Genomic DNA, 26,258 nt, shown 5'->3' on the forward strand with positions numbered 1-26,258 from the left:
AATCGAACTGAGACCTCCTGGTTCATGGGTCAATACTTAACCACTGAACCACATCGGCCAGGCAGATCATTCAATTTTAAAATGAGCAGACCCAGCATAGACTCCTTCTCAGAACACTTCTTAGATTCACGGTAATCTTAAACTTGGCTATGCACAGTTTCTAGCATTCTGTGGACCTCTGGGATTCTCAGCCGACTCAGTTGTTTTGGCCTGTTCATATTCCCTGGTGCAAGTCCTTCCAAGATTAATCACAGAACAAGAGCATAAAAGTTAACCCAAAAGTGAGGAGCCCAAAGGAAAGGGTCAGCACCTGTTCAAAGGAAAGGGTCAGCACCTGTTCTCATGGCTGCTCTCATCCCTGCCTCCCCGAAACTGGAAGAATCTCCTGTCAGCAGCTCTGTGGTCATGGAACCTCTTCAACCTTCAGTCTCAGTCTCAGTGAAGGAGAACCTGGGGTTTTAGAGTCACGCCATTCCCCCTGGTGTCAGAATTCTCGGAGATGGAGGAAGGAAACCCTCTACAGTTTCTAGCTCCCCCTGTGAGCTTTAGGCCAGGTGTTCAAGGAGAGAACAGGTGTGTTCACGCCTGAGAAGAAGCATTGCACACCAGCTGCAGCGTTGGGTCACTTCTCCGTGAAAATGCACAAGCTATAAACAAAGCCTTCCCCGTCGCCGCCAGAGGACACGGCATTCTGTGCTCCTGCAAGTTCCTGGGCAGCTTCTCTGAGCCCCAAAGCCTACAGCTGGAACATGCTGGTGCCCTCCGCTTGCTGGGAGGCGGAGCACGTCTTGGAAGTGTCCTCCGAGGACTTCGGCTGGCTCCAGGCTCCCACGTAAGGGAGGCAGCCAATGTCTTTCACAAGTTTCCAGAAGTTCTTCCGAAACTTCAGGCCAACAAAAGCGTAGAGCACAGGGTTGAGGCAGGCCCGCAGGTAGGCAATGGCCTCCGTCACGACGATGGCGTAGTGGTAGCTGGTCATGGTGTGGTACACCCAGCTCGTGCTGCCTATGAGCTTCACGAGAGTGAAGGGCGTCTGGGTCAGCAGGAACACAGCTACCACCAGGAAGATGATCTTGAGAGACTTGTGGTTCTGGAAGCCTCGGGCACGAAGCAGCGTCTTGATTATGACCGAGTAGCAGACAATCATGGTGAGCAGTGGCAGGAAGAACCCCAGAGTCATCTGGGTGGCGAGAACCACAGTGGAAATCGCCTCGTTGTGATCACAGACCCACTTGTCGTGCTCATGGACATCACCATAGATGATCTGTGGCAAGGCCAACAGCAGGGAGACCACCCAGATGGACCCGCAGATGGCCTTGCCCCAGCTCATCCGCTTCGCCTTCTGGTTATAGGCCTTTGTGGCCCGGACCACCGCCATGAAGCGGTCCACGGTGATGCAGACGAGGATGAGCATGGACGTGTAGAAGTTGAAAGTATAGACGCCCAGCAGGATTTGGCACATCACCTTGCCGAAGACCCATTCGTGCATGCCTGCGTAGGCCCAGAAGGGCAGGGTGCAGACAAACACCAGGTCAGCCAGGGGCAGGTTCACCAGGAACATGTCCGTCAGGCTCTTCAGCTTCTGGTAGAAGATGTAGATGACCAGCACCAGCGAGTTCCCCACCAGGCCACAGAGGAACACGGCCACGTACATGCAGGGCAGAAAGAGCTTCTTGAACTCCAGGAAGTTATTGTGCTCCTGTTTGTTGGCGTTGGACACGTTGAACACGCTTGCAAAATAGTCGTCATCCTCCATAGTGTCTGTTCTGATGAACACCTGTGAGTCAAAACACAGGAGTCATGTTTAGGCTGAGGGCCCACACCTGTCTTCCCACTGCCCCCTTGCCCAGCTCCGCCCTGCACAGTCTAGTACACGACACGGCCAGTTCAGTGGGGAAAATGCTCCAGTGGGACAGGGAATTCTTCATGAGCCTTACAGTTCTCAGGACTCACCCGCCTGGGAGACCATGCGCATCCCAGAAAACCTGTGCTCACTTCGGCCTCAAAGGGCACCTGTGGTGACATGGGGTCGGTGCCCTTTGGTAGAGCAGCACAGCAGGGCCTGCTACACCTGCCCAGGCCTCACAGCACGTGCCCGCCCATCCCGTGCCCCACCTGCTGTTACATTGGACCCCTGAACTACTCGTGAAAGCCAAGGCACGTGTTCCCCAGGAGGTGTCTGGGGGATGGCCCGTCCCTCCTGCCTTTTGCTCTCAACTACATAGATTTTAAAGGACGGCTGATAGAAAAACCAGGCAGAGAAATGGACGTGGCTGCCCAGCACTTGGGCTGAGCTGGCCCCTGACCAGGGATTGGGGAGTTCTCACACCCCAGCCTCATCTTTCCCCTTTATCGCCTGTCCCAGGGACAGTGTGCCCCGTCAGAGCCTCATTTCCTGAAGATACTTTGACCTTTAGGCATCTCTTAAGAGGTAGGTTTCCTTAGAAGAGAACATGGCTTTAGCTTTTATGACTAGCAGTTTAGGCTGAGGGGTCTCCTTTAACAAATGGGAGCCCTGGTTGAAATGGCCAGCTGGGTCGGTGGCCAGAGGCCGGTGGCAGGCCTTGCAGTGGGGCTTGTAGCTGAGTGCAAATAGCTGCCTCTTTTGCCTGGGACTCCCTGCCCTTCAAGGCCCACACTTCCCTTTGACCCTTCTCTTTGCCCTGTGACCCTGCCGAGGACCACAGGCAGGACATAACAGAGGTGATGTGACCCATGGCGTGGGCACGGGCACCTGCCTGCAGCAGCTTCGAGTTTGGAGTGCCAGGCCACTGGCCTGCAGATTCTCCACACACAGTGGCTCATTTCCAGGGACCCAGGGCTATACCTTGCCAGTACCTCAAGAAGATGGGTTTTTTGTGTTGCTGTTTTTTAAACGAAAACACAGGTATTCTTTATTGCAATTTCATAGTTGGAAGGAGGCAGGTATTTGGATTGGCAAAGTCAAAATAACCACCAGCAAAAAAAAATACAACAACCGGCCAGACAAGGGCATAAACAAGGAGGCCTCATCTCTCCTTTCTTATCTCCTCGAAGACTTCTGACTGGAAGTGGCATCAGCCCTGGTGCTGTCCCCTCAGTCTTTTCTGGGAACAAAGCACCCTTCACTGCAAGGAAGGGCCTTGCCTTTGGGTGAGACTACGCAATAAACAGTCCCTGCTTCCCGTCTGGCCGCGGTGTCTCAGTGGTTGAGCACTGACCTATGAACCAGGAGGTCATGGTTCGATTCCCGGTCAGGGCACATGCCTGGGTTGCATCCTCAATCCCCGGTGGGGGGTGTGCAGTAGGCAGCCAACCAGTGATGCTCTCTCATCGTTGATGTTTCTAATTCCCTCTCTGAAATCAATAAATCGGATTTTCTCAAAACCTTAAAAAATTACTTTCCCTTCTAGAAATGGGAAAACCATTTACTTCCATAACCAAAGTTCTATGTTTATTTCTGAAAATAAAAAATAAAAAAGGTAATATATGCAACTTTGGAAATAGTGTAAATGTCTAATAATAAAAAAATAGCTAATTATAATTCAGACAAAATAGAATATAACTAATGTTTAGTGCTTTTAATATTTTTAAAACGGTAACGCATTTGAATTGCTCAGAAGAGTATAAGCACAAACTTAGTATTGGCTGTTACTATTGCAGTGAGTAGGTGACAGGGGTATAGAATTAATCATGGTTCTTAACCTTTGATCATAAACCCCTTTGAGAATCTCATCGAGGCCGCAGACCTTTTCCTCAGAAATACGTACACACACTTGCACTCCTGGGGTCCGTGAGCCCTTTGACACTCTGCCACATACCCAACCACCCTGGTCTAAGAATCCACGATAAGCTATAGGGTTTTGACTATATATTTTTTAAAACAGAAAAATGACCAGATTTTATCAGCAGTTCGCTCTGGTTGGTGCAGACTTATTTCCCTTATATTTTCCAAAAGTTCTATAGTGGTGAACCATATTCCGAGATAGGAGCCTGTCGTATTAAATGCAAAAGAAACAAAAACAAAGGCTATTCAGTGAACAAACATAGACAGCGAGTCTCCTCATCTCCCGGGAGGGTCTGACTGCCGTTGCCCCCCAGGACCATTCGCTTCCAAGCACGTCCAGTGCCCAGGACCCATAAGTCATTTCTCTAACCCACGGCAGCAAGCAGGAGAGATGGGATCGGAACCTGGAGCAGCTGCGCGCTAAAGCCTGGGCATTTCAGGGCGGCTGCTCCAGGCAGGAATCTGAGAGCCCTGGCTCTTACCTATAGAGAGGAAGACAAATGACTCACCCACCAAGATGCCTTTTCAGTTTGTTCCAGAGATGAGCTGTGCTCAGCAGCAGGCTCTACCTCTGCCTCTCTGTGATGTGGTCCATGTTTCCGCTGAGTAGTTTTGAAGAACCCTCGGTTGCTGATTGGAAGAGGCCCAACCCATCTAGCAGATCAGAATCCACATGACCAGTCTGCACCCATGTAATTTGGGGTCAAAGATAGGAAGCTGTGGCTCCGTCACTGAGACCCCTCTGCCCCCGGGCTGGCGACCGACTCGCCTGCTGGGACCTGAGAGGGCTTTTATTTGTAAACCGATGGCATTCGAATCTTAAAATTCTTTCATTCACTAGTCATGCATCTCTTTGGAATAGTTTGGGTCTGGACCAATGCAGAGTGCATGCTCTGGTCTCGTTCTGTGTATGCGTGCAGCTCCAACGTGATAGCCACGGATTCTCAACCCTGCAGAACTGGTACCCCATTTAATAGGTGAGAACACCCAGGGCCATAGTTGAATTAGTCCCATGTGCACACAGCTAGTAACTGGCATTTCCAGGCTACAAACCCAGCTCCGTCACTGCCAGGCCAGTGAACCAGATGGCTTCTAGGTGAATGTGGGTCTGACATGGGATAAACCAGCCATGTCATTAGGACGAGTTCAAGAGCCGGAGTTGGAAGGACCTGAGCCTTGTCTCACACACGCTCGGCCGTGCTCTTCTCGCTTAGTAATCACTTGTGCCCCATGGGGCAAACCAGGTCTCGACCTGCTGCCCTCCACAAGTGCCTTTTGTCATCTGCCTGTTTGCAGTGTTGCTTGTTTCAAGGGCATTCCTTTTCTTGGAAACAAAACTAAGCTGCTTAAGGGGAAGTAGCCAGTCATATGCCTTGGCTTCCCACTGGCGTAGCTTCCCACTGGCGTACTGCAACATTTTCTAAACAGGTGAGGGGAGAACCGGAGTGGCATGGCAGCCGCCTGCCGCACACTTAGCAGGGAAGTCAGGCTGCGCTGACCTGCTCGCTCTTCCTCAGCACCTGGCACTCTCGAGCCAGAACTCTGGGCTGAGGCCGTCACAGCTGCTGGCAGAAGAGGCTGCCTGCAAGACTTTAGTGGGTGACAGGGCTGTGGAGGGTAAGAGGGCTGTGGAGGGTAAGTTAAAAGATCCTAACAACGGTAGCCTAACCAAAGGGCTAGGGAGGTGTGGGAGGGAGTTGGGTGTGGCCTGCACAGCGTCGCCCCCAGGTGTTGGTTGTGAGAATGGGCCTGCAGGTTTGTCTCTTATGTCAGACCATAGTTACCAAGTAATCAGAAATCAAAATACCAGAACTGTTCTTCTTCGCTTGGTTTTTAGGCAAAAGGAAATCAGTGACTAAAACAACAACTACTAGGAATTTACTTTAATCGTAAAATAAAATACCCCAATCCACAAAATGACTCACCCAACCTTGCAAACCGGGCTGTTCACTAGAGTCTCCTGCAGTGATGGGCACGTCCTGGGTCCGTGCTGTCCCGCACAGTGGCCACTAGCCCGTGTGGCTGCTCAGCACCTGCTGTGTGGCTAGTGCAACTAAAGAGTCACATTTTGTAGCTTTAAAATAATTTGGTGAATTTGGGTTTCAATAGCCATAGCTAGTGGCTATCTGTTGGACAGTGCGATTGTAAACCCAAGACCTCTGCTGCTCACAGGGCCCTGCTCACAGATGCAGGCTGCCCGGGGGACTGCAGGACTCTCATCGGTCAGAGCACCACTCCTAACTGCTGGGCTCGGCCAGAGCCGTAGATGGAGCCCCTGAGGAAGATGGTCAGCCAGACCCTCGGGCCATAGGGGCCTTGCAGGCATCCTTTCCTGCCCAGCACGTCCAAACGAGCGGGCCATCTGCTATCCAACGGCTGCAAAATTGACATACAGCAATTCAGTAAAAAAGAGCCAAGGCATTTTGATCTGTGGGAGGAAAATACTAGAGATTGCAGCTGCAGAAACCAAGCTGGAGGACCCCACCCGGGATCCCTCCTCCAGGCCGCATGAACCCCTGGACTGCATTGCCGGGGACTGCTCAGCATCACCTCGTCTGTGATGGCCACTTTCTTCTTACTTGGTTCTAACTTGGAGCCTTGCCCGGCTGGCGTGGCTCAGGGGTTGAGTGTTGATCTATGAACCAGGAGGTCATACTTCGATTCCCGGTCAAGGCATATTCCCAGGTTGCAGGCTTGATCCTAGTGTGGGGCATGTAGGAGGCAGCCAACCAATGATTCTGATCATTGATGTTTCTATCTCTCCCTCCCTTCCTCTCTGAAATTAATAAAAATATATTTAAAAATAAATAAGTAAATTGGTTGTGTGCTCCCTTGGGGGCATTTGAGACAGAAAACTGCCTTAGCCTGAGGCACCTAACCTGGACACTTACTGGGCACAGGCTGTGTGCAGGGCACGTGCCCAGGGATGTCGAGATGAGCGCCTCAGGGGGTGGAGCAAGTTGGAAGATACCTGTGGTGAAGACAGGTCCAGCTGGACTGGCCGGAGGCTCGGGGAAGTGTGGCATGCCGTCTCCCCACGAGGCTGCTGTGGCTAGCGTTAAGCTCCCAGGGCTGGAGCCTGGCGGGAGGAAGGTCACTTGTGGGCAGTGAGTTTGTCTCGCTCCTTTTCTTAGAAAAGCACGTCAATGACAACAGAAAGAAATGGGCCTGGGAGGGGATAGGCTGCCCCCTGGTGGCTGTGCTTTTGTTCCCTGTCATTCTCACATTTTTTAATCCTTGGGCATCTTCTAACACAGCTGCTTGGACAATTTCTACTACATCTCACAGTGAGAGTACATGTTACCTGACCACCTGGGTGTGGACATGTGTAGACTCCAAATCAGAACAAGAGCCTCATAAAACAATACTGAACCCTCCCCACATGCACTGGTCATTTCCGGTCTGTTTTCCTAATGTTGGCCATAACTTACTCACAACCTACTACGTGGGTTGTGACCCACTGTTTGAAAATCTATTGAAAACTACTCGCTACCTTCCCAACTTCATCGCCCACCCAGGCATTCTCTCCCCTCCTCCCCCCCAGCTCCCTCTCGCGGGGCCTCAGGCAGGACCAGCAAGGGTCTGAGGCACCTACTCTGGGAATCATCTCCTTGTGGGTTGCTGGGGGTTGTCTGTCGTCATGATGGTCAGAGAGGGGGGAGACGCAGAAAGAGAGGGAACAATAGGTAAGGACATCTTTTGTCCTAAATGTAGGAAGATGGAGAGAACCCACTGCAGTTTTCAGAGTTTGTTTCATCATATGTTATAGATCTTTCTCGTTTACGGTGTTTCCACTTTGGACAAGGATAAAAGCAAATGAAATGAGGTCGGCCTGCATGGCCTTGGGCCCATCTCTCCTCCCCTGGACCCCTGTCTCTTGAGCTGCTTCTTGCAGGGACATTCTGTGATTCTCTTTGTCCCAGGGTCAGAGGTGGGGGATCTGGAAGCCATGGTTAGAAGAACAAGAAGGGAGGAGGGCAGAGCTGGGGCAGGGCCTGGGGGAAATGGAATGGTGAATGACAAGACTTGCCTTGGTGGCAGCAGGCGAAAGGGCTTAGCCAGCGTCACACAGTCGCAAAGCCAAGACCGGAACTGCCTTGAAGTGATTCCCAACACCCCACCCCAAGCTATGCCACCTCTCTGCCCTGAGCCATAGTGGGCTCCAGTGGGAGGCTGACTGTCCCGCTGGTCATGGGCTGGTGTGAACTGTGCAGAGACAGCCCCAGCCGGGCACCTGGGCGCTCCTGGGTGTCTGGTGATGTAGACACCCCTGAGAGCCCCCAGTGCCAGCCCTCACCACCCCCACGTAGTTGCACCCCGAGAGCAGATTCCCACATCCTGCGGCCTCAGCACTCCAGCAGTAGGCAGACAGGAGCAAGGTCGGGCAGTGGGAGCTCTGGTGGCGAGCAGGCACGATATCCAGGCTGTCCAAAGGAAGCCAAGAGGTCAGAGCCTCTCTGTAACTCAGCTGGTGTGGGATGGGGGGTGGTCCATGTGTGTATGGTCATCTCATCCCCACACCCGCGGGGAAGACATTAGGGAGATCACTGCAGCCCTGTTGTCCTCTCCCACCCAGTGCCCTCTGCCCACAGGGTATGCGGGCCTGTCTCACGACCTCCGGATTGAAGGGTTTCCATGGGGTCTGATATTGGCTACATGACTCCAGCTGTGGGCCTCAGGTAGTGGGCCCCTGTGTGCTGATAGCTAAATGGCTGTACTCTCATGACATTTCAGGGACACCGCATCGAGCTCACTAACCCCTGAGGACACCGAAGACATGGCCCTGGGGCAGGACACGGAAATCTGCTTGCTGAAGTCCGGGGAGCTGATGTAAGTGCCCATCCCCAAGCGGGGCCTCCCGGGGCAGTGGGTTCGGGGCAGAGGAACTGACTTCCCAGTGCCGGAGCTGGAAAGCACCCGCAGGCTGACTGGGCACCGGAGGTTGTGCTTTTTTAGGTATAATTTATATACAGTAAGACCCCCTTTACAGTGTGTAATGCTTGGCCTTTGACAAATAATACAGTGTAATAGTCACCAATCATCCTGCCCAGCCCACACTCAGCTCGGCCAGCAGCTCATACGATCTCGGGGACCTCAAAGCCCACCCAGCTCTGCTCCCCACTTGCTGCTCCGTCTTGGACAAGTTACCTAACCTCTCTGAGCTTTAGTTTTAGTTTCCACCCCTGAGGCAACGCGTTTTTTCCAGAAAAGGCAGAGTTGAGGAGATGTGACTGGCTCCAGCCTCACACATTCCTAAGTTGTAGCCCTGAGCTAACATGCTGCGAAAGAGGCAACCTCGTTCTGGGAAAGAAAAATAGTCCAAACCAGGTCCATCACCCCCAAAAGCTCCCTGTCCCACTTTAAAGTCATCCCTCTCCCATAGCTATGCCCTGTGTTCTTTTTTGAAAATAACTTTGTTTTCTTATCATAAACACAATACATTTTCATTGTAGAAAATTAGGAAAATAGAGATAAGTAAATCACTTTGACATATAGCTCTCCAGTCTTTTTATACTTATACACATTTACATAATTTTTACTTAAATATTGTACATTGTATTTTGCAGACTTTTTAAATTTAATATTGCATGTGTATTTCCCCATAGCATTCTTGTTCTCTCCAGTGTTGTGCCCAATGGCTGTGTAACTGCATAATAGTCATTGAATAGATTCAGTCACTCATTCACCGGTGTTTATTCAGTACCTCCCGGGTACGAGGTACTGTTCTAAATCCTTGGAGTACAGCAGTGAACAACACAGAAAAAGATCCCTGCCCTCATGTTCAGCATGTAGTTCAGGAGGGTTGGACAAACTATAAACATGAGTAAGGAGATTATATAATATGTTGCAAGGTAGCGTGGTAGGGGAAAGAAACAAAGAGGCGGGTGAGAGGTCAGGGGAATTTGCAGCTTTAGATGGAGTGACGCCAAGAAGGTTAAGACTTGACAGAGTTGCCATTCAGATATGTGAAGGACCAGCATTCAAGCAGAGAAAACAGTCAGTGCAAAGGCCCTGAGGCAGGATGGTACCGGGCATGTTCAAGGACTAGGGTAAGGGCCAGGGTGGCAGAAGCAGAGAGACCTGGTCAGAGAGGGAATGAGGGCTGGGAGGTCCACATCACATCAGACCTCGTTGGCCATTCTAAGGACTTTGGTTTTTATCTGAGGGGGAAATGGGAGCCCCCAAATTAGGTTTGGAACAGAAGAGTGACTTACTCTAGTTTACATCTGAAAAAGGGTCACTCTGGTGTGGAGGGATGACCAGGGCAGAGTAGGGAGACCAGTAGAATTTACATTTATGATGTGAGAGTCCTATGGACAGGAGGCTTTTATTTGAGCAGAGATAGCAAACCCTTAATTTGTCCTTATTCGCATCTCCTTTGGGGAGACTGGGTATTGTTCTTTACTGAACATATAATGTCTAGAAAGGTCAAAAACATTAATTAAAGGCACAATCACAATAATGATGCAAGGGACAGTTCTGGAACATAAATTATAAGATAGCCCAGCCTTGGCGGGCTATTCCGTCAGGAAGTGACTCACACGTAATGTAGTAACACTTGATGTTACAAGAAAGACCTCTTCTCCACAATGAACCTCTGCCTGCTCTCAGATTCTCTGAAAAATGTAAACGTTGGGAAAGGCCTTTTATACCATAATTAGAAATAAAGCTTAGTACATGGAAACACGTTTAATGGAATTCAGTTTTCACAAAGGTGAATGACTCAGATCAGAGCTGTTCTTTTTAAAGCATTTGGGTTTTTAAATCATGGATTAGTCTTCCCGTTAGTGTAGCTTTGGGGAGTGTTTCTATCCATCCCCACAGCTTGGGAGGCAGACAGAACTCTCAGCACCAACACTTGCTGTTCAGTCTTGGGAACGTTACCTAACCTCTCTGAGCTTTCGTTTCCACCCCCGACGCAACACATTTCCTCCAGGAAAGGCAGAGTTGAGGAGATGAGACAGGCCCCAGCCCACCACCTCCCAGGCTGTAGCTCTGAGCTACATGCTGCCTCTGGAGTTGCTTGGTACAGGACGGGGCGCCCCCCAGTCAAGACAGGTAGCATCAAGGAGACTTTCCTATTCAGGTTCATCCTCTTACGTCATCTCCACACCAGGCAAGAGGCAGGTGGCTGTCTCTGTTTGCATATGAGGAGACGGAGGCTGAGGAGAGTCAGCCTGCAGCAGTAAGAAGTGAGGCAGCCACCAGAGTCCAGGTCCCTCTGGCTCCACACCTCATTCTTCACATCCCCGCTGGGTCCTGCAGAGGGCCGGCAAGCAGAGGCACTCCCGTCACTAGACCCTTCAGATTCTGGAAGAGGCTCGAACCCGCCTCGTGAGAGTTAGAGCCGGGGCACAGCCCCAAGATATGATCCCCGAGGCCATGATATCAGCCCTGCGTTAGAGAGTCGGGGGAGGGATCCCAGACGGCCGTGGAGGAGGTGGAAGTCGCACTCCCCACCTCCCAGGACCAGACTGGCATTACAGCGGAAACAGAACGCCTCACCTGAATAATCAGCTGAGACTAGCAACAGAAGTCTTAAAGCTAAGGATTTACAGAGAAGCCACATTGAGACTGGTAGGAAGGGCAGAGATTCCAAAAGGGCCGCCCCCTCCCCTGCCCCACCCTTCAATGGGCACGACTGAAATCCCAGAAGGCTGTCTCAGCTGCCAAGGTTCCCCCAGGAGCGAGCGGTCTCAACCCTACCCCCGGCTCCCCAGCCCAGAGGACTGGAGCCGGGAAAGAGGCACCACATAGCATCTGGCTGTGAAAATCGGGATTCTGTCCTCCTTGGTTTCCTGCTGGAAACTAGGGTGCCCCCTTTAAGATCCAGCACAAAATCTCGTTGGCAGATACTCACCCAGGGCTCCAAAGGAGGGAGGGCGGAGGGACTAGAGTTCTGTGAGGAGAGACTGGGGTTTGTGGCTCCAGGGAGAGAGCTGAAGGAATGGCCACCCGGGTCCTTGCCCTAAGCTTCTCTCTCATATTGTAGATGCTATCTTTCTTGGGTGGAGCATCTTCTCCCTCCAGCATCAGCCTGGGGGAAATGCCAGGAGTCCCACCCTCCAGGCTCCCTGTTGTCCAACACAGCAAAGATCACGCCCTGCAGAGGAGTCAGCTGCTTGGGCCCCGAGTGTAGAGGTCCAGGCAGGTTCAGGGGGTGTTAGTGACTGAGTTGTGTGGCTCTGGGGTGGGGGCCACACCCCTTACCTTCCCCCAAGACTGACCATTGCCTCCTTCTCTCAGGAGAGGCAGAATCTGGGACAGACAGGGTTATGTGGCTCTAAGATGGTGTCAGTTTTTCCCCTCACACGCCCAAGCAGTGCAGAGCCCTTCACACAGCCAGGTCTTAGTCTGTTTGTGCCTGATAAACTCAGCTGCCTCCCCCTGACGACTCCCTGAAACCCTGCTCCACCACGAAGGTCTGCAGGCACCCAGCAGCTGGCGGCTAGCCGTAGTATACCCCGGGACTTCAGTGAGTGGCCTCAGATCCAGCACTGACCCGCCTGTATTGGTGATAAACACCACTCACCCCTCCTCCCTGGTGACTCACTAAGAGCCTACATCATTCAACCCAAGTACTGCCGGAGGCTCTCTTAGTGACGGAGCCTAATGGGCAGCCAGAAGGCAGAGGCAAATCTCAGAGTGCCTTGTACCTTTTACTGACCTGCCCCCAGGCTCAGTGCTACTGAATGCCAGCCTTGGTGCACAACTTGGTCCTGCACACGCCCAGGCGCTGCAGAGGCAGCCACAAGCTGTGGGTTGTTTTAAAACTCCAAACAGGTTGCCTAGGGCCAGTCACAGGCAGCATCTCAGTGACCTGCACCAGAGTCCCTCCCGTGAGCCACCAGAACCAACTAGTGACAAGCATCAAACAACTCCAGAGCAGGATCCAATCACCTTCCCAAGGGGCACCAGACCCTGCTGAGGAGAATTCTGCTTCGTGTGGTCAACTCCTGCACAGCAGCTCGTACACTGTGGTCGGGGTCAATCCTCAGTTAGCCAGCCTGAGGGTCAGCCCCACACGTGAACAGGCAAATCAGAATTAAGACTCAGTTACAATAGGAGGGCTCCTGTAACCCACACAGGGACATTCCTGGAGCACCCAGCTCCAGTGGTCAAGGAGACGGTGCCACTGGGTCACACCTACTACGTAAGACACCCTGTGAAGACTGGGAGACATAGCAGATATACCTAATACACGGAGACGAACACTAAGAGGTAGCCAAAATGGGGAGACAAAGAAACATGCCCCAAGTGAAAGGACAGGAGAAATATCCAGAAAAAAACCACCAAATGAAATGGAAGCAAACACTCTACCAGATACAGAGTACAAAACAATGGTTATCAGGTTATCAAGATGCTCAAGAGGCACCTGTCTTGCCCAGCCAGCTGGCCAGGCTCCCCTTCCCAGAGGAGGCAGAGAGGGGAGCGCTGGGCCGGCCCGTGGGCGGGCGATGATGCCGAGCTTCTGCGCGGCCCCCAACTGCACACTGAAGAGCATGCAGTCGGATTTGGCCGCCTTCAGGTTCCCGAGGGATCCGGCCAGATGCCAGAAGTGGGTGGAAAATTGTAGGAGAGCAGACTTAGAAGATAAAACACCTCATCAACTGAATAAACCTTATCGATTATGTGCCAGACACTTTGAGACTTCTGTGATCTGTAGAACTAGTCCTTACAGGACAGTTCTTCAAGACAATGCAATACCAACAATATTTGATCTTACCAATCATTTGAACAATCCACATAGTAGACACAGAAAACAAATAAAAGAATTGAGTGAAGATGAAATCAGGACACTGAAACAGAAAAATATTGAGGAGGCATGGACTCCGGCAAAAAAAGAGGGAAGGATATTGTGTGTAGAAGTAGAGTGGCTTGAAACAGGGTGCCAGGTTTGAGGAACTACATTCATCTTGTTGTTGGAGCTTTTAAAACCCATGATGTTGACAAAACTTCTGAACAGGAACAAAAACATAAAGAAATCTACAACAGCAATGCTCAGAACTCCAGTGCAGAAGAGGGTGGAGAACAGGATGAAGACATTTTACCTTTAACCCTTGAAGAGAAGGAAAACTAATACTTAAAATCTTTATTTGAGATTTTGATTCTTACGGGAAAACAAAACATACCTCTATGGACACGAAGCTGATGAAATCCCAGAAGGTCTCTTTACTCTTGATAACTTTCAGGCACTGTTGGAGTGCCCGATAAGTTCTGGGGAAGAGGTTCTGAGAAAGCGCTTTGAGACAACAGCAGTCCACACGCTGTTCTGTTCAAAAGCACAGCAGAAACAGGTGCTAGAGATCTGTGAGAGCTGTGGGAAGAAACACTCACACTTCTTTTCGATTATCACTGATGACGTAGTGGACATAGCAGGGGAAGAGCACCTGCCCGTGTTGGTGAGGTTTGTTGATGAAGCTCATATCCTGAGAGAGGAATTTGTGGGTTTCCTGCCTTATGAAGCTGATACTGAAATTTTGGCTATGAAATTTCACACTACGATAACTGAGAAGTGGGGATTCAACATGGAATATTGTTGTGGCCAGGCTTACACTGTGTCCAGTGGATTTTCTTGCCAAGCTGTCTACACAACAGATTGGTCTGTTTTATCCTGTCTTTTTCCATGACTGTATCTACTGCCTCGTCTTGATTTATAAGCAAAACCTAGAAAACCTACAAAAAATGTGTTTTGTCGTTTATCTAGGAATAACACAGAAAATATTCTATTATTTTTGGTGAAGAAAGTCAATTTTGTACAGTTTATTTTGACGTAAATAAAATGTGAATTTGTTTTTTTAAAAAAAGATGGTCAAGAAACTTAGTGAGAACTTCAACAGCATGAAAAAGGACATAGAAACCATAAAAAAGGACCAGTGAGAAATGATTAATACAAAAATGTGAAATGAAGAATATAGTATAAGAAATAAACAGTCAGCCCTAACCGGTTTGACTCAGTGGATAGAGTGTCAGCCTGCAGACTAATAGGTCCCAGGTTCGATTCCAGTAAGGGCATGTACCTTGGTTGCGGGCACATCCCCAATGGGAGGTGTGCAGGAGGCAGCTGATCAATGTTTCTCTCCCATTGATGTTTCTAACTCTATCCCTCTCCCTTCCTCTCTGTAAAAAATCAATAAAATATATTTTTTTTAAAAAGAAACAGTCAGTTAGATGAAGTAGAGGTTTGAATCAGCAATTTGGAAGACAAGGTAGCAGAAAATATCCAATCAGTGCAGCAAAAAGAAAAGAATTTAAAAGATAAAAATGAGGATACTTTAAGGAAATTTTGGTACAACATGAAATATAATAACATCTGCATCATAGGGGTACCTAAAGGAAAAGTGAAAGAACAAGGGTTTGAGAAACCTATTTAAAAAAATAATAAGTGAAAACTTCCCTAATCTGGAGAAGGTAAACAAAACATAAGTCCAGGAAGTGTAGAGAATCCCAAACAAGACGAATCCAAAGAGGCCCACACCAAGACCCATAATTAAAATGGCAAAGATTAGAGACAAAGAGAGAATATTAAAAGCTGCAAGAGAAAGGCAGTTAGTTACCTATAAGGGAGCTCCCATAAGATTGTCAGTTGATTTCTCAACAGAAACATTTCAAGCCAGAAGGAATTGGTACGAAATAGTCAAAGTGACAAAAATCAAGGATCTACAACCAAGACTATGTTACCCAGCAAGGCTATCATTTAACATTGAAGGAGAAATAAATAGCTTCCTAGACAAGAAAATGCTGAAGGAGTTTATTACCATTAAATCAGTTTACCCATGTTGATCAGGTCCCTCTCTGCATTTGTTTTTTTAGGGTAAAATTGCCCTTCACAGTGGATGAGATTGCCAGCTTTGGGGAGGGTAGCAGGGAGCTGTTTGTGAGGTCCAGTACCTACAGCCTCATCTCCATCACCGTGGCCGAGACCGGCCTCACCATCAGCTGGGTCTTCTCCTCCGACCCCAAGAGTATCTCCTTCAGTGTGGTCTTCAGGGAGGCAGAGGCCACTCCGCTGGATCAGTGCAAGGTAAGGAGGCCAGCTCCCTGCCAGCGGGCGCGGGCTCACATCAGGACGCCTGGCCAGGCCCTCCCTACAGCAGGGCCACGGCCGTCCTGCCTTCTGCTGGGCAGGCCTCTCTTGAAATGTTCCGGGCCCCAGCTGTGAGAGGGACACGGAGAGAAACCAGGGTGGGAGAGCCCTCTGGCTGCATCACAGAGCAGGCACGGCGCCTGGGCTTGTCCAGCTTGGGGAAGGAGAGACCTGAAGCTCAGGAGAGCCGTCTTCAAATGTCTGAAGGTCACTCCTTTGTCAGACAGCTTCAATCTGACCTTCAGATAGATCGGTAGTTGAAACGTTGAGGAATGCAGACGGAAGGCTCAATGTAAGGATTATTTTTTAACAGAGTCGTGCAGAGCAAAAAGTATCACCTGTGAGAGATCACCATCTCCCGAGATCCCTACATCTCACCGCAAAACAGCCACTGTCACTTGGGTTGGTTGGGCTTGAAATCTTCACGCCAGAGACCAGTTCATACGCTCCAATATGGACGGTGGTCTGGACCACAGTTCTCAACCGGGGCCTCACGTTAGAAACACCTGGGGAGCGTCTTTAAGTCCTCCGCCAAGGCCACTCCCCAGGCCACGAAGTGAGGTCCTCGTGTGGCAGGGCACAGACATCCCTAGTGATTGCAGTGAGCGGCCAGGTTGAGGGCCACGGGGCTGGATCAGGGGAGGAAGTCAGAGTGCAGAGGGTGGGGTGGAATTTGGGACACGAGCAGGTGAACAGGACCCGTGGTGGTGATTGAATGTGGGGTGAGGAAGAAGGTCAGAATCCATGCCTGTTCCTCTGCAGGGACAGGGTGCAGGGGACAATGGATGAGAGCTGGTTTGGGTAAAAACCCCAGTTCTGTTCGAATCACTGAGTGGAGGGAATGGTGAGGACAGTCAGCCATGCTGGACGGGAGCTGAGGTGGATCCCAGGCCTTAATATGGTTGCCAAATCTCCATTTTCCAAAATTGCAAGAAACAGGATAGAGAAGAGCAATTTGGGGTGCCCTGGGGGCTTGGGGTAGGGGTGGGAAGGCCCCCGAGCTGAAGGCAGTCTCCTTCATTCTTATCTGAACACTCCTCTGCCCTCTCATCATTTTGGGGGCTGACAGCCATGCCACCTACCTGGCTTTGGGGCACTTCCTTCCTGAGAGGTGGCGATGCCCCAGCCCGGAGGTCCTGGAGCCTGTGGTCTGAGAGTGGACCCAGGGTCACCTGCCGACTGGGCACTGGGAGGTGGTGCCTCGCACTATGGGGCAGGTCTTCGGTTTGCAGATAAGCAAGCTGAGGTGCGTAGTGACTTGCCTGTGTGGTTGGTTGAGCAGCAGTGATACCGATGCACTTACCAGCTCCGCCCTGACCCTTCTGCACAGCCAAGAGCTCATACCAGCACCTTTGCTGTTAACCCTCCCTGTCCCCAAACTCACCGAGCGCCTAGCACTGCAACCACCCAGATTAACACTGTGGGTGTTTGTGGCCGGGAGGGAGGAGGTGACTAAATCAGATGTCCAGACCTTTGCCATTCCACCTGCCCACATGTGGCTGAGCCCTGGGTCTCTCCCCTTCCCAGTCACTCACCTGCCACACCTGTGTGGTTCGTACCAGGAATCACGCCTCCTCTCTGGCTTCCAAGTGCCTTCCTGGGTTATGACCACCATTGTCTTCCCCACAGTGGACGCCAGGGGGCAGAAGAAGCCCATCTATGGGGGGAATGAGCTGGGTGCTCAGTTGCTCCTCTGCCTTCACAGGCCCACTGTCCCCAGCCAGCTGTAGGTGGAGGTGGTTATTTCTGCCTGAGGTCCCCAAACAGATGTCACCCTGGGGAAGGTCCAGCACACGTCCTCAGCATCTGTCCTGTGTGGCCCCCTGACAGCCTGGGTCTTACGAGAAACAACGGGTGCAGTGTGATTGTGGAGGTGCAGACACAGGAAGTGTGCTCATGCTTGCAGTCTGTTCACAACCATTTGTTGAGCTTCTGCTCTGTACTGGGCTCTGTGGGGCCTGTGGGATCTGCCCTTGAAGAGCTCACAATAGAACCAGAGCCCCTAGTGAAAAGGCAGCCATGATTCACGGGGTGAGTGTCATAATCAGAGGGAGTGGGCACTGTGGTCACCTAACCCAGCCTGGGGGCCAGTGATTGGAGCAGGAGACCCTGGGCCAAACCAAGAGAAGCATATGGGGCCATGGGTTAGAGAAGAAGTGTCCAGGCAGGAGCAGCACAGCAGAAGGCCGGCCCCGACTCTGGTGGCACCGGTCAGAGACACACACACCCTTGCCACACCCTCTCCGGGGTGACTTCCTCCATGCCTGGACACCGAGCTTAGAGTCTGAATTTGGGAAGGCACTTGTTAAAGAAACAGTACACCAGGAACTCGAGGCTACCCTTGTGAGGACACAGGCTTGGCCAGAGAAGCTCGATGGCCACCTAGGGCCACAGAGGGAGTCAGGGGAGGAACCGGGACTGGGAACAGGACCTTTAAATTCTTACTTTTTAAAAAAATATATTTTTTTATTGATTTCAGAAGGGAGAAGGAGAGATAGAAACATCAATGATGAGAGAGAAACATTGATCGCCTGCTTCCTGCACCACCTTCCCCACCCACCCCCAAATACACTGGGGATTGAGCCTGCAACCCGGGCATGTGTCCTGACTGGAAATCGAACCGTGACCTCCTGGTTCATAGGTCGATGATCAACCACTGAGCCACGCCAGTCAGGCTAACGTCTTACTTTTTAAATAGCTTTATCGAGATATCACTCACCATTTAATATGTACAAGTCATTGGGGTTTTGTTTTGTTTTTAGGTTTATTCACTAAGTTTTGCAACTACCACCACTGTCTACTCTGATACCATTTTTATCACATCCCCCCAAAATATGGACCCACTAGCAGTCCTCTCTAACCTCTACCCAGCAGCCACCAGCTCACTCTCACTATGGACTTGCCTGTGCTGGACATTTCATGTGAATGGAATCGGACAGTATGTGGCCTTTTTAACTGGCTTTTTCCATTTAGCATAGAACCTCGCTTTGAACCAGGACCCCAAGACACCGGAGCCCATAGAAAGATGAGTTAAACCAACGTGGACTGTTTTACAGACACATCACCTGCATCAGGGCATGGCCACTCAGGCATGGAGGCCAAGGAGGTGTCCCCAGACATCACCGCTGAGCCCTGTCTCCGGTTTATGCCATTATCGTCCCGTCACCTCAACTGCATGAGCTCTGACACCAGAGCAGTTATGAATCTCCCCTAGACGTCTTGATGTATTTATTTAAAGTAATGAAGAGTCTTATTTTAAATGTATCCTCTTCAGAGGACCTGCCTTAACGAGCCCTTGGTTGTTGCTTTGTCGTCAAGGCTGTGACCGTAGGTAGGAGATGCAGGGCGCACAGGTGATCCTGTAGAAAGGACAGCCTTTCTGCCCAGCACCTCCTTCCTACCTGTGCTTGCAGGAGGCCTCAGGCCAGGCTCAGAAGTTTTAGGTCATGGACCACATCCATGACCTAACCACCCCAACCACTCGGCTCCCCGGGGACCTCAGACCCCAGTGGAATTAGAATATTATCGAACATGAATGAAACTTAACAAGATAATGTGCAGAAGTAGCTGCCTCAGAGCCCACACTTAGTAGATCCTCATGTATCTCTGTCCCCTCCAGGCTTGTCTTGGGCCCATCCCACACCCTCACCACCAGCAGCCTCCAGCCAGAGCAAATGTACTGTGGTGTCAGGAACACCCAGGCACTCTCTCCTATGCCTTCGGGATCTCCCTTTTGATTTCTCTTTTACTCGTGTGTGATTTAGAGTGTGTGATGTCGTTTCCAAGTATTTGGGGATTTTGCAGAAATCTATTCATTTTGTTATTTAATCCCATTGTCAGAAAACACACTTTGTATAACTTGAATCCGTTTAGATGTAAGTTGTTTGTTTGTTTGTTTTACAGCCTAATAGAATACCTGTTGAATGTTCCAAGTGCACTTGGAAAGAATGTGTTTTCTGCTATTGTTGGGTGGCGTTGTTCTATAATTATCAATTAGGTCAAATTGTTGATAGTGTTGTGCAAGTATTCCATTTCTTTTCTTTTTTTTAAGTTTGCATTTTTTATTGATTTTTAGAGAGAGGGGAAAGGAGAGACATCATTGAGAGAGAGAAACATTGATCGGTTGCCTCCCATACAGGCCCCGACCAGGGATCGAACCCTCAACCTTTCAGTGTTCAGGACGTTGCTCCAACTCACTGAGCCATACTGGCGAGGGCCTATTTTCTTATTGAGTTCCTGTCTACTTATCCCCTCAATTATTGAGAGATACTGAAATATCCAACTATAATTGTGAATTTATTTTATTTCTCCTTGTAATTATATCCTTTTTTTTTTTTTTTTTTTTTTGCTCTATGTGTTTTGAAGCTGTCATCAGGAGCATAAATGTGTAGGATTATGTCCTCTTGATGAATTGACAACTTTATCATCATAAAATTATCCCTGGTCTTATTCTTTGATATAATATTCACTTTGATATTAATATAGTCAATCCAGCTTTCTTTTGACTAGTGTAGCATGGTACATCTTTTTACATCCTTGTACTTTTAACGTATTTGTATATTTACATTTAAATAGCATTTCTTATAGGTGTGATGGGTTGGGTCTTGATTTTATCCAACCTGATCATCTCTGCCTTTTAATTGGGATGTTTAGACTATTTACATTTAATGTGATTATTGGTGAGATTAGGTTTGCGTATACATCTTCCTGTTTGTTTTCTGATTGTCCTGTCTGGTGGTTGTTTCCTTAGCACTGAGCTAAGGCTCGTCTTGTTCTCTCAGAGATCCCTGACCTTTATTGCCTATGTCCAGTATCTTGAAAACTGCTGCTTTGTATGAAACTGGATTCAACAGGAAACAGCCAGGCAGACGGATTTCACCTAGAATGAGCCCCAGCTTCCTAAAGCCAGAAAGGGGCTGCTTCTGCAGATGGTGGGCGTTCCGGCACTGGCCATGGTCAGAGGGGGCTGGGGTCTACTCCTTTGGGGTGTTGACCAGTTCATGATCTGGATGAAACTCATACCTACCCCTGCGACAAGTTATCACCAAACCATGGCGTGTGGAAGGCACCCCACTACCCCTAGGGGCTGATCCCAGCCCAGCTCAGCTCTGACCTCAGACAGGACACTGAGTTTCCTCCCCCCAAATAAAGGGTCTTCCCAGAGGGTCCATGGGGCCCTTTCAGCCTCTGATGGTTTTCCTTACCTGCTTTTCCTCCCAGGTCCTCATTCCCACCACCCGATGCAATTCCCACAAGGAAAACATCCAGGGCCAGCTCAAGGTCCGCACACCAGGCATCTACATGCTCATCTTCGACAACTCCTTCTCCAGGTAGGGGTCTCCTCATGCATCAGCATCTGGACCACCCACCTGCCACCTGGTCTCAAGAACAGAGGTGGACACTGAAAATAGATTAATTAATTATCATTCCTTTATTAAGAGTTCTTTGATTTTAGACCCCTATACTACAGTGTTCCAATGTGTTGCCAGTTTTATGAACACACAAGCTGATACTTACAGCCTTACTACATGTCGAGTATGTTCTCAGCCCTCCACACTCACGGACTCACTTCTGCCCCACAGCATCCCCAGGTAGTAGGGACCATCTCTCTCCTAATGTTACTGCTAAGGGCTGAGGGCCGGGGGAAATGAGTGACATTCCCAAGTCACACAGCTAGTGATAGAGCCAGATTTGAACACAGCTGGCCAGCTCCAGACTCTGAACTCAACCGACATGCTCTCCTGCCTCTCTGATGTCCAAGTTCCCCATGTCCAGGCCACAGAAAGGCTCAGTAAATACAGTGGAAGGATTCAATGGGTGGGTGAAGTGACAGATTGTTGAAAGAGAGGAATAAAAGAATGACGGCTAAAGCTAGGGATAAACAGGATAGAACTGTGAGGCGAAGTCCCTGGCCTGCTTGTCAGGGAGCAGGGGCTTCGTGTGCTGCCTCTGGGAAGCCCTGTATCAAAGCAGCAGGTCCAGGTCCAGGAGTGGAGGGGTTGGGGGGTGAGATGGCAATGTAGGGAGATATAGCTTGAAGGGCAGCCAAGGAAGGACGTGGGAGAGGACCGGCATTGATGAGCATCGCCCATAAGCCAGGGCTCGTGGAGACATGAGACGGGAGCTCCGGTTATGGCCACCTATCCCTTTGATGTCTTCTGGCTCCAGCATAAGCCCTTAATTGGGGCTGCCTCTTAGGAGACCTGCCTGATCAGCACGCAGCCACGTCTCTTCTGTGTGGTGCCCAAGCTGGTGGCCACATCCCCCCTCCTGGGCCCCCTTCCCAATCCACTTGGGTTTTCAGCAGAATAACTGGGTAGAGCACTCTGAAAGTCCATGGTGATGTTCATGGTGATGTCCCAGGGCCCCTGATTCTTTGCAGAAACAGAGCTCAGCTGGCCAGACAGGAAATTGGGTGCGGCCCAGGCCTCTGAGCAGAGGTCCCCTCAAAGGGCTCTCTGTGCCAACCAGCACCCTCGCCCTCCAGGCCCCTGCAGCCTCGGCCTCTCGGCTCTCAGGGTAACACCCTCCATGTCCATCTCTGTTTCCTCAGGTTTGTCTCCAAAAAAGTATTTTTCCACTTGACGGTCGACCGGCCCGTGATCTACGATGGGAGTGATTTCCTGTAGCCTCCGCACCTGGATCTCAGCAGTTTCACTTCACCCACAGGAAACACTACTCTCTCACCTGCCACATAAAACACTAAAACAAAAACAACAAAACAGCCCAGCCACTCCAAAGCTGATCAACTATGCAACTCGACAACACCCTGGCTGCTCTCCTGGCTGCATGGTCCGGGCAGCGTGCACTCAGCCCGCAGCTCAGCTCCCGGGGGCTCACACAGCCTTTCCCTCGCTGCCTCGCCCCGAAGGGGCACTACCGGGGGGCTCACCACTCCTGAGCACAGTTGGTTCCAAGCCTCCTGGGGAGTTTCACAGGCCAGAGGTGGTACCTACCTCTGCCCATGGAAAGAGTTGCCCTGCTCTGCCAGCCTGGCCCGGCATCCTGAGAGACCATGAGCCAGATGCCCTTGCCGGACCCGGTGAGGCCTTGGGTCCCAGGGTCATCATGAGAGTCAGGGTGCCAGGGGCCCTCACGAGACCTCAACCAGCCTCCTCCGGCCATGTTCCTGTCCCTTCCGCCCCAGTCAGCTTGGTGTTGCTCCCACACTCAGCAATTCCAGAGGCCCCTCCAACTGCCCGTTCCTCCTGGGCCTTCTGCTGGGCAATTCTGTCCGCGAGCAAAGCCCTTCATCACCCAGGCCTCTCAGATCTCCCCTAAGAATCAGAACTGAAAGTTATCCAGGGAACAGAACCCCCCACACTCAGAGCCTGCGGAAGCCACCCCGTACAGACGGTGAAAGCCCAACACCGGTTAACACCAATCTGTGACCAGAGAGCAGGCTGTGCTTGGCCTGCAGGTCCCACTTCTCGGCTGATGGCCTTCATTTATACAACTAGGAGCTGCCTCACATGCAGATACGTTTACTAATGATCATAATCAGGGTGAGAACCACTTTCAAAAATGGGCTCCTTAAGTCTTAGGTAACTCACGTGTAAACAGGCACGACTCATGAATCTGCTCTGTTCACCATTTGGTCCCGATTCCCTGGCACCACTTGCCCACTTCCTGCTGCTCAGCCGGAACCTGATGCCCAGGAGCCACCTCCCCTGAGGAGCCACCTCCCCTGGGGCAGATGCTTCCTTTTCCTGGTCTCTGGCCCTTTGCTTCGCCCACCGCAGAAGCTCAACTTTGATGGCCTCTGTGCCTGTTCAGGGGGGCCAGCCACCTGTAGCCAGGGCTTCGGTCCTTCCTGCTGAACAGAACATCTGACGAGGCAGCCCACGCTGACCGGGGCTGAGGGAGAGAGCGCTGGGCCCCGGCAGCCCTCTGTCATCCATGAGCCTGGCCTGGCCGGTTCTGAGAACTTGAGGCTGGGTCAGGGCCCCCCACTAAGAGCAGCACCGACCCCACTGTGCCCCAGCAGAGCACTCCTGGGGCGGGGGTTGGAGGAAATGGCTTCTGCAATGGGCTCAGACCCCTCGTTCAAGCAGGAGACTGGGCACTTGGGTTCGTTTAAGTGGGGCGTGAGGAATGGTGAACAACCTTCAGGAGAAAAGCTGGGCCTTGTGCTCTCTCCTTGGAGCCACCAGAGCTCTAGCATCTACGGCCAAGGGCCTGGTGGCGCCCTGCACCAGAACCACACGGCAAGGCCGGAGACCTCACAGCATGTGCTTGTCCTCAGGTGTGCCACAGCCCGAGACTGAAGGCTTCAGAGCTCGTTGTTCTGCCTGTGAATCCGTCCCCTCCCCCCTTCCAGGAAAGCATAATAGAAAGTAGCTGCTCACGTGAAAGAAACTAACAGTTAATGGAGAACGCAGGGCAGTCTGGGATCTGGTGAGAGCTTAGCTTTCGCAGGATCCCGGGAACCAGCATCTAGTGAGTAGCTGACAGGGTTCCTGTGAAAGGCCTGGGACATTCTATTCATGAGGTCCTGCTGCAGCTTTAAGACCACTTGGCCTGTCAACCCAGAGCCACTCCTGGGGAGCAGGGACCCTTCATGGTGAGCACCCCTGGAGCGTTGACTGCAGTTGCAAAAGGGCCTTTGGTGGTGGAAGGACTGTCCGATCGATCCCCAGGTCATGGCCGGCCCCTGTAGCATATTTTTTGTGTTGGATGCACTCCTGTGCGTTACTTTGCGTGTGAGCTCGGGTTTGCTGTGCACTCTGCAGCTGGAGACCGCCTTGCCTCCTGAGTTGTGGCAGCAGCTTTATTATTCTAAGCAGGGTCCCAGCTTTACTGAGGCTTTGGGGTTGGGGTACTTTTAAAATGCAAATGACAATGAAGATTTAGCGAAGGTGGTAGCCCAGCCAGTAGACAAAATGGCACTAGAAATCAACAAGGAGGAAACACCTTGAGGTCCCAGGTAATTAAAAAGGAAAAACAGCTGGCCCAGCTCTGAGTAAGTCACTTATTTTTTAATATTGATGCTGGCTGGCTTGTTCACTACGGCCTCAGAAGCCACCACTAATCCAGCACCCTGAGCACAGGGCCTGTCGGGAAGCGGGTTTGGGTGAAGTGTGGCCTCTACAGAGCCCACCGCACTCAGGTCGACTGAACCAGGGGCAGACAAATTCTCCAGCAGGAACCTGGAACAGGAAAACCCCATGAGGTTTGGGAAGTGGAAAGAAGCCTCATACTGTAACTCAAAAATGAAGGGGATGGTTTCTCCAAACATGTTCATTGTCACCAACCTAACGCGGTGAAGCCATTTCACTCATGAAAGGAAGTCCCCCGGCTGAGGATGAAACTCAGTCTGTGGCTTATGGTACCAATTAGATGTCCACTGCTACACTCTCAGGACTGTCATTTCTTAAGTCTGTGTTGGTAACTCCCTGTAAGAACCCCATCCTGGGTGGGGGTTGAGAATTATAGCAGAGAAGCCCTTTGTGGTGCTCGGAGCCGAGGGTCGCCCTTCACAGCCACTGCGGTCAGCTGTCCACCTTACAAAACTCCCAAAAGGCGCTTTTTAGTGGAACTTTGGGTAAGTTTTTCTCATTTCATTGTGACTCAAGGAAGTGGGAAAAAACTGAATAAAGCCTTTTCCCTCTTAATCACTTTAAAAATAATGAACCATATCTTTAAATATCGGGAAGCATTTTTATAAAAAGGCTTCCATAGAACCTGGTTATCCAGAGACGCTCTTGCCTGGTGGCTACGGAGCAATACCCGGGACTCAGGTGCACGGCTTCTGAGCGGAATTGCACTTTCATCGACTAACCCTCAGTCCTCGTGGCCTCATGGGATAGTGGGCCTGGGCACCCGGTTCATTCTGACCTGCCAAAGAATTACCCAGAAGCACATCAAATGCCAACACCCCACCTGCACAGTGGGGGTGAGAGCCTTTTGTATCCCCAAACATTTCTTTACAGCCTCTGCTGCACCGTTTGGAAGTGTATTTTTAACCTCAGGATTTAAATAAACACTATGACATTGAGGATGGTGTCATCTTTAATTCCATTGGGACGTAAGGCACACAGTGAAGTTACCCAGACCAGAGTCAGGTTAAGCCGCCTTGCTGGGAGATTGGTTCTGAGAAGTCCAGCACGGCCTGATCTCTGGATACTTCCCAGCCCACTCGGGCGGGTGTTGAGACCTGCCTGGGCCAATCCCCGTTCCAGCCCACCGCCCTCCACCAGGCAAGCTGCCTTCGGCTCACATGTCCCAGCCCTTCCATGGTACAGCGCTGTGAGCAAAGGGCGGGCGTCTGATTTACCAGAAGAGGGGGGTGGGGAGGTCATGGATGGCTTAAAACCACAATGAGTCCACCAGTGGTACAGGCCGGGCAGCTGGCAGAGGGAGGAGTGCAGGCTCCCAACTTACACGGCTCTAGTGGGGTCAGGC

The 26,258-nt window shown here is 50.9% G+C and overlaps 2 protein-coding genes across 2 annotated transcripts in view; one reads left to right on the forward strand and one right to left on the reverse strand.

Annotated features, from left to right (window-relative positions):
• Nucleotides 1–25,851, forward strand: part of FYCO1 (FYVE and coiled-coil domain containing 1) — a 65,826-nt gene extending 39,975 nt beyond the window's left edge. Inside the window, exons 15-18 of the mRNA XM_023760871.1 lie at nt 8,501–8,596; nt 15,581–15,791; nt 21,075–21,184; nt 22,408–25,851. Coding sequence (XP_023616639.1) covers nt 8,501–8,596; nt 15,581–15,791; nt 21,075–21,184; nt 22,408–22,483 — 493 coding nt within the window. The 3' untranslated portion in view covers nt 22,484–25,851. The remainder of the gene's footprint in view (nt 1–8,500; nt 8,597–15,580; nt 15,792–21,074; nt 21,185–22,407) is intronic.
• Nucleotides 389–5,091, reverse strand: CXCR6 (C-X-C motif chemokine receptor 6). The gene is made up of 2 exons (XM_014462947.2): nt 4,276–5,091; nt 389–1,777 (listed from the first exon to the last, which is right to left on the reverse strand). The coding sequence occupies exon 2, from the start codon at nt 1,754–1,756 to the stop codon at nt 737–739; it is 1,020 nt and encodes a 339-aa protein (XP_014318433.1). The 5' UTR covers nt 1,757–1,777; nt 4,276–5,091; the 3' UTR covers nt 389–736.
• Nucleotides 25,852–26,258: the final 407 nt, after the last annotated feature.

The sequence above is a fragment of the Myotis lucifugus genome, unplaced genomic scaffold (assembly GCF_000147115.1).
Source record: "Myotis lucifugus unplaced genomic scaffold, Myoluc2.0 scaffold_195, whole genome shotgun sequence".
Classification (NCBI taxonomy): Eukaryota; Metazoa; Chordata; class Mammalia; order Chiroptera; family Vespertilionidae; genus Myotis; species Myotis lucifugus.

Excerpts from the sequence above, each read along its gene's own strand:
- CXCR6 (XM_014462947.2), bottom strand. The coding sequence starts at position 1,756 with ATGGAGGATGACGACTATTTTGCAAGCGTGTTCAACGTGTCCAACGCC.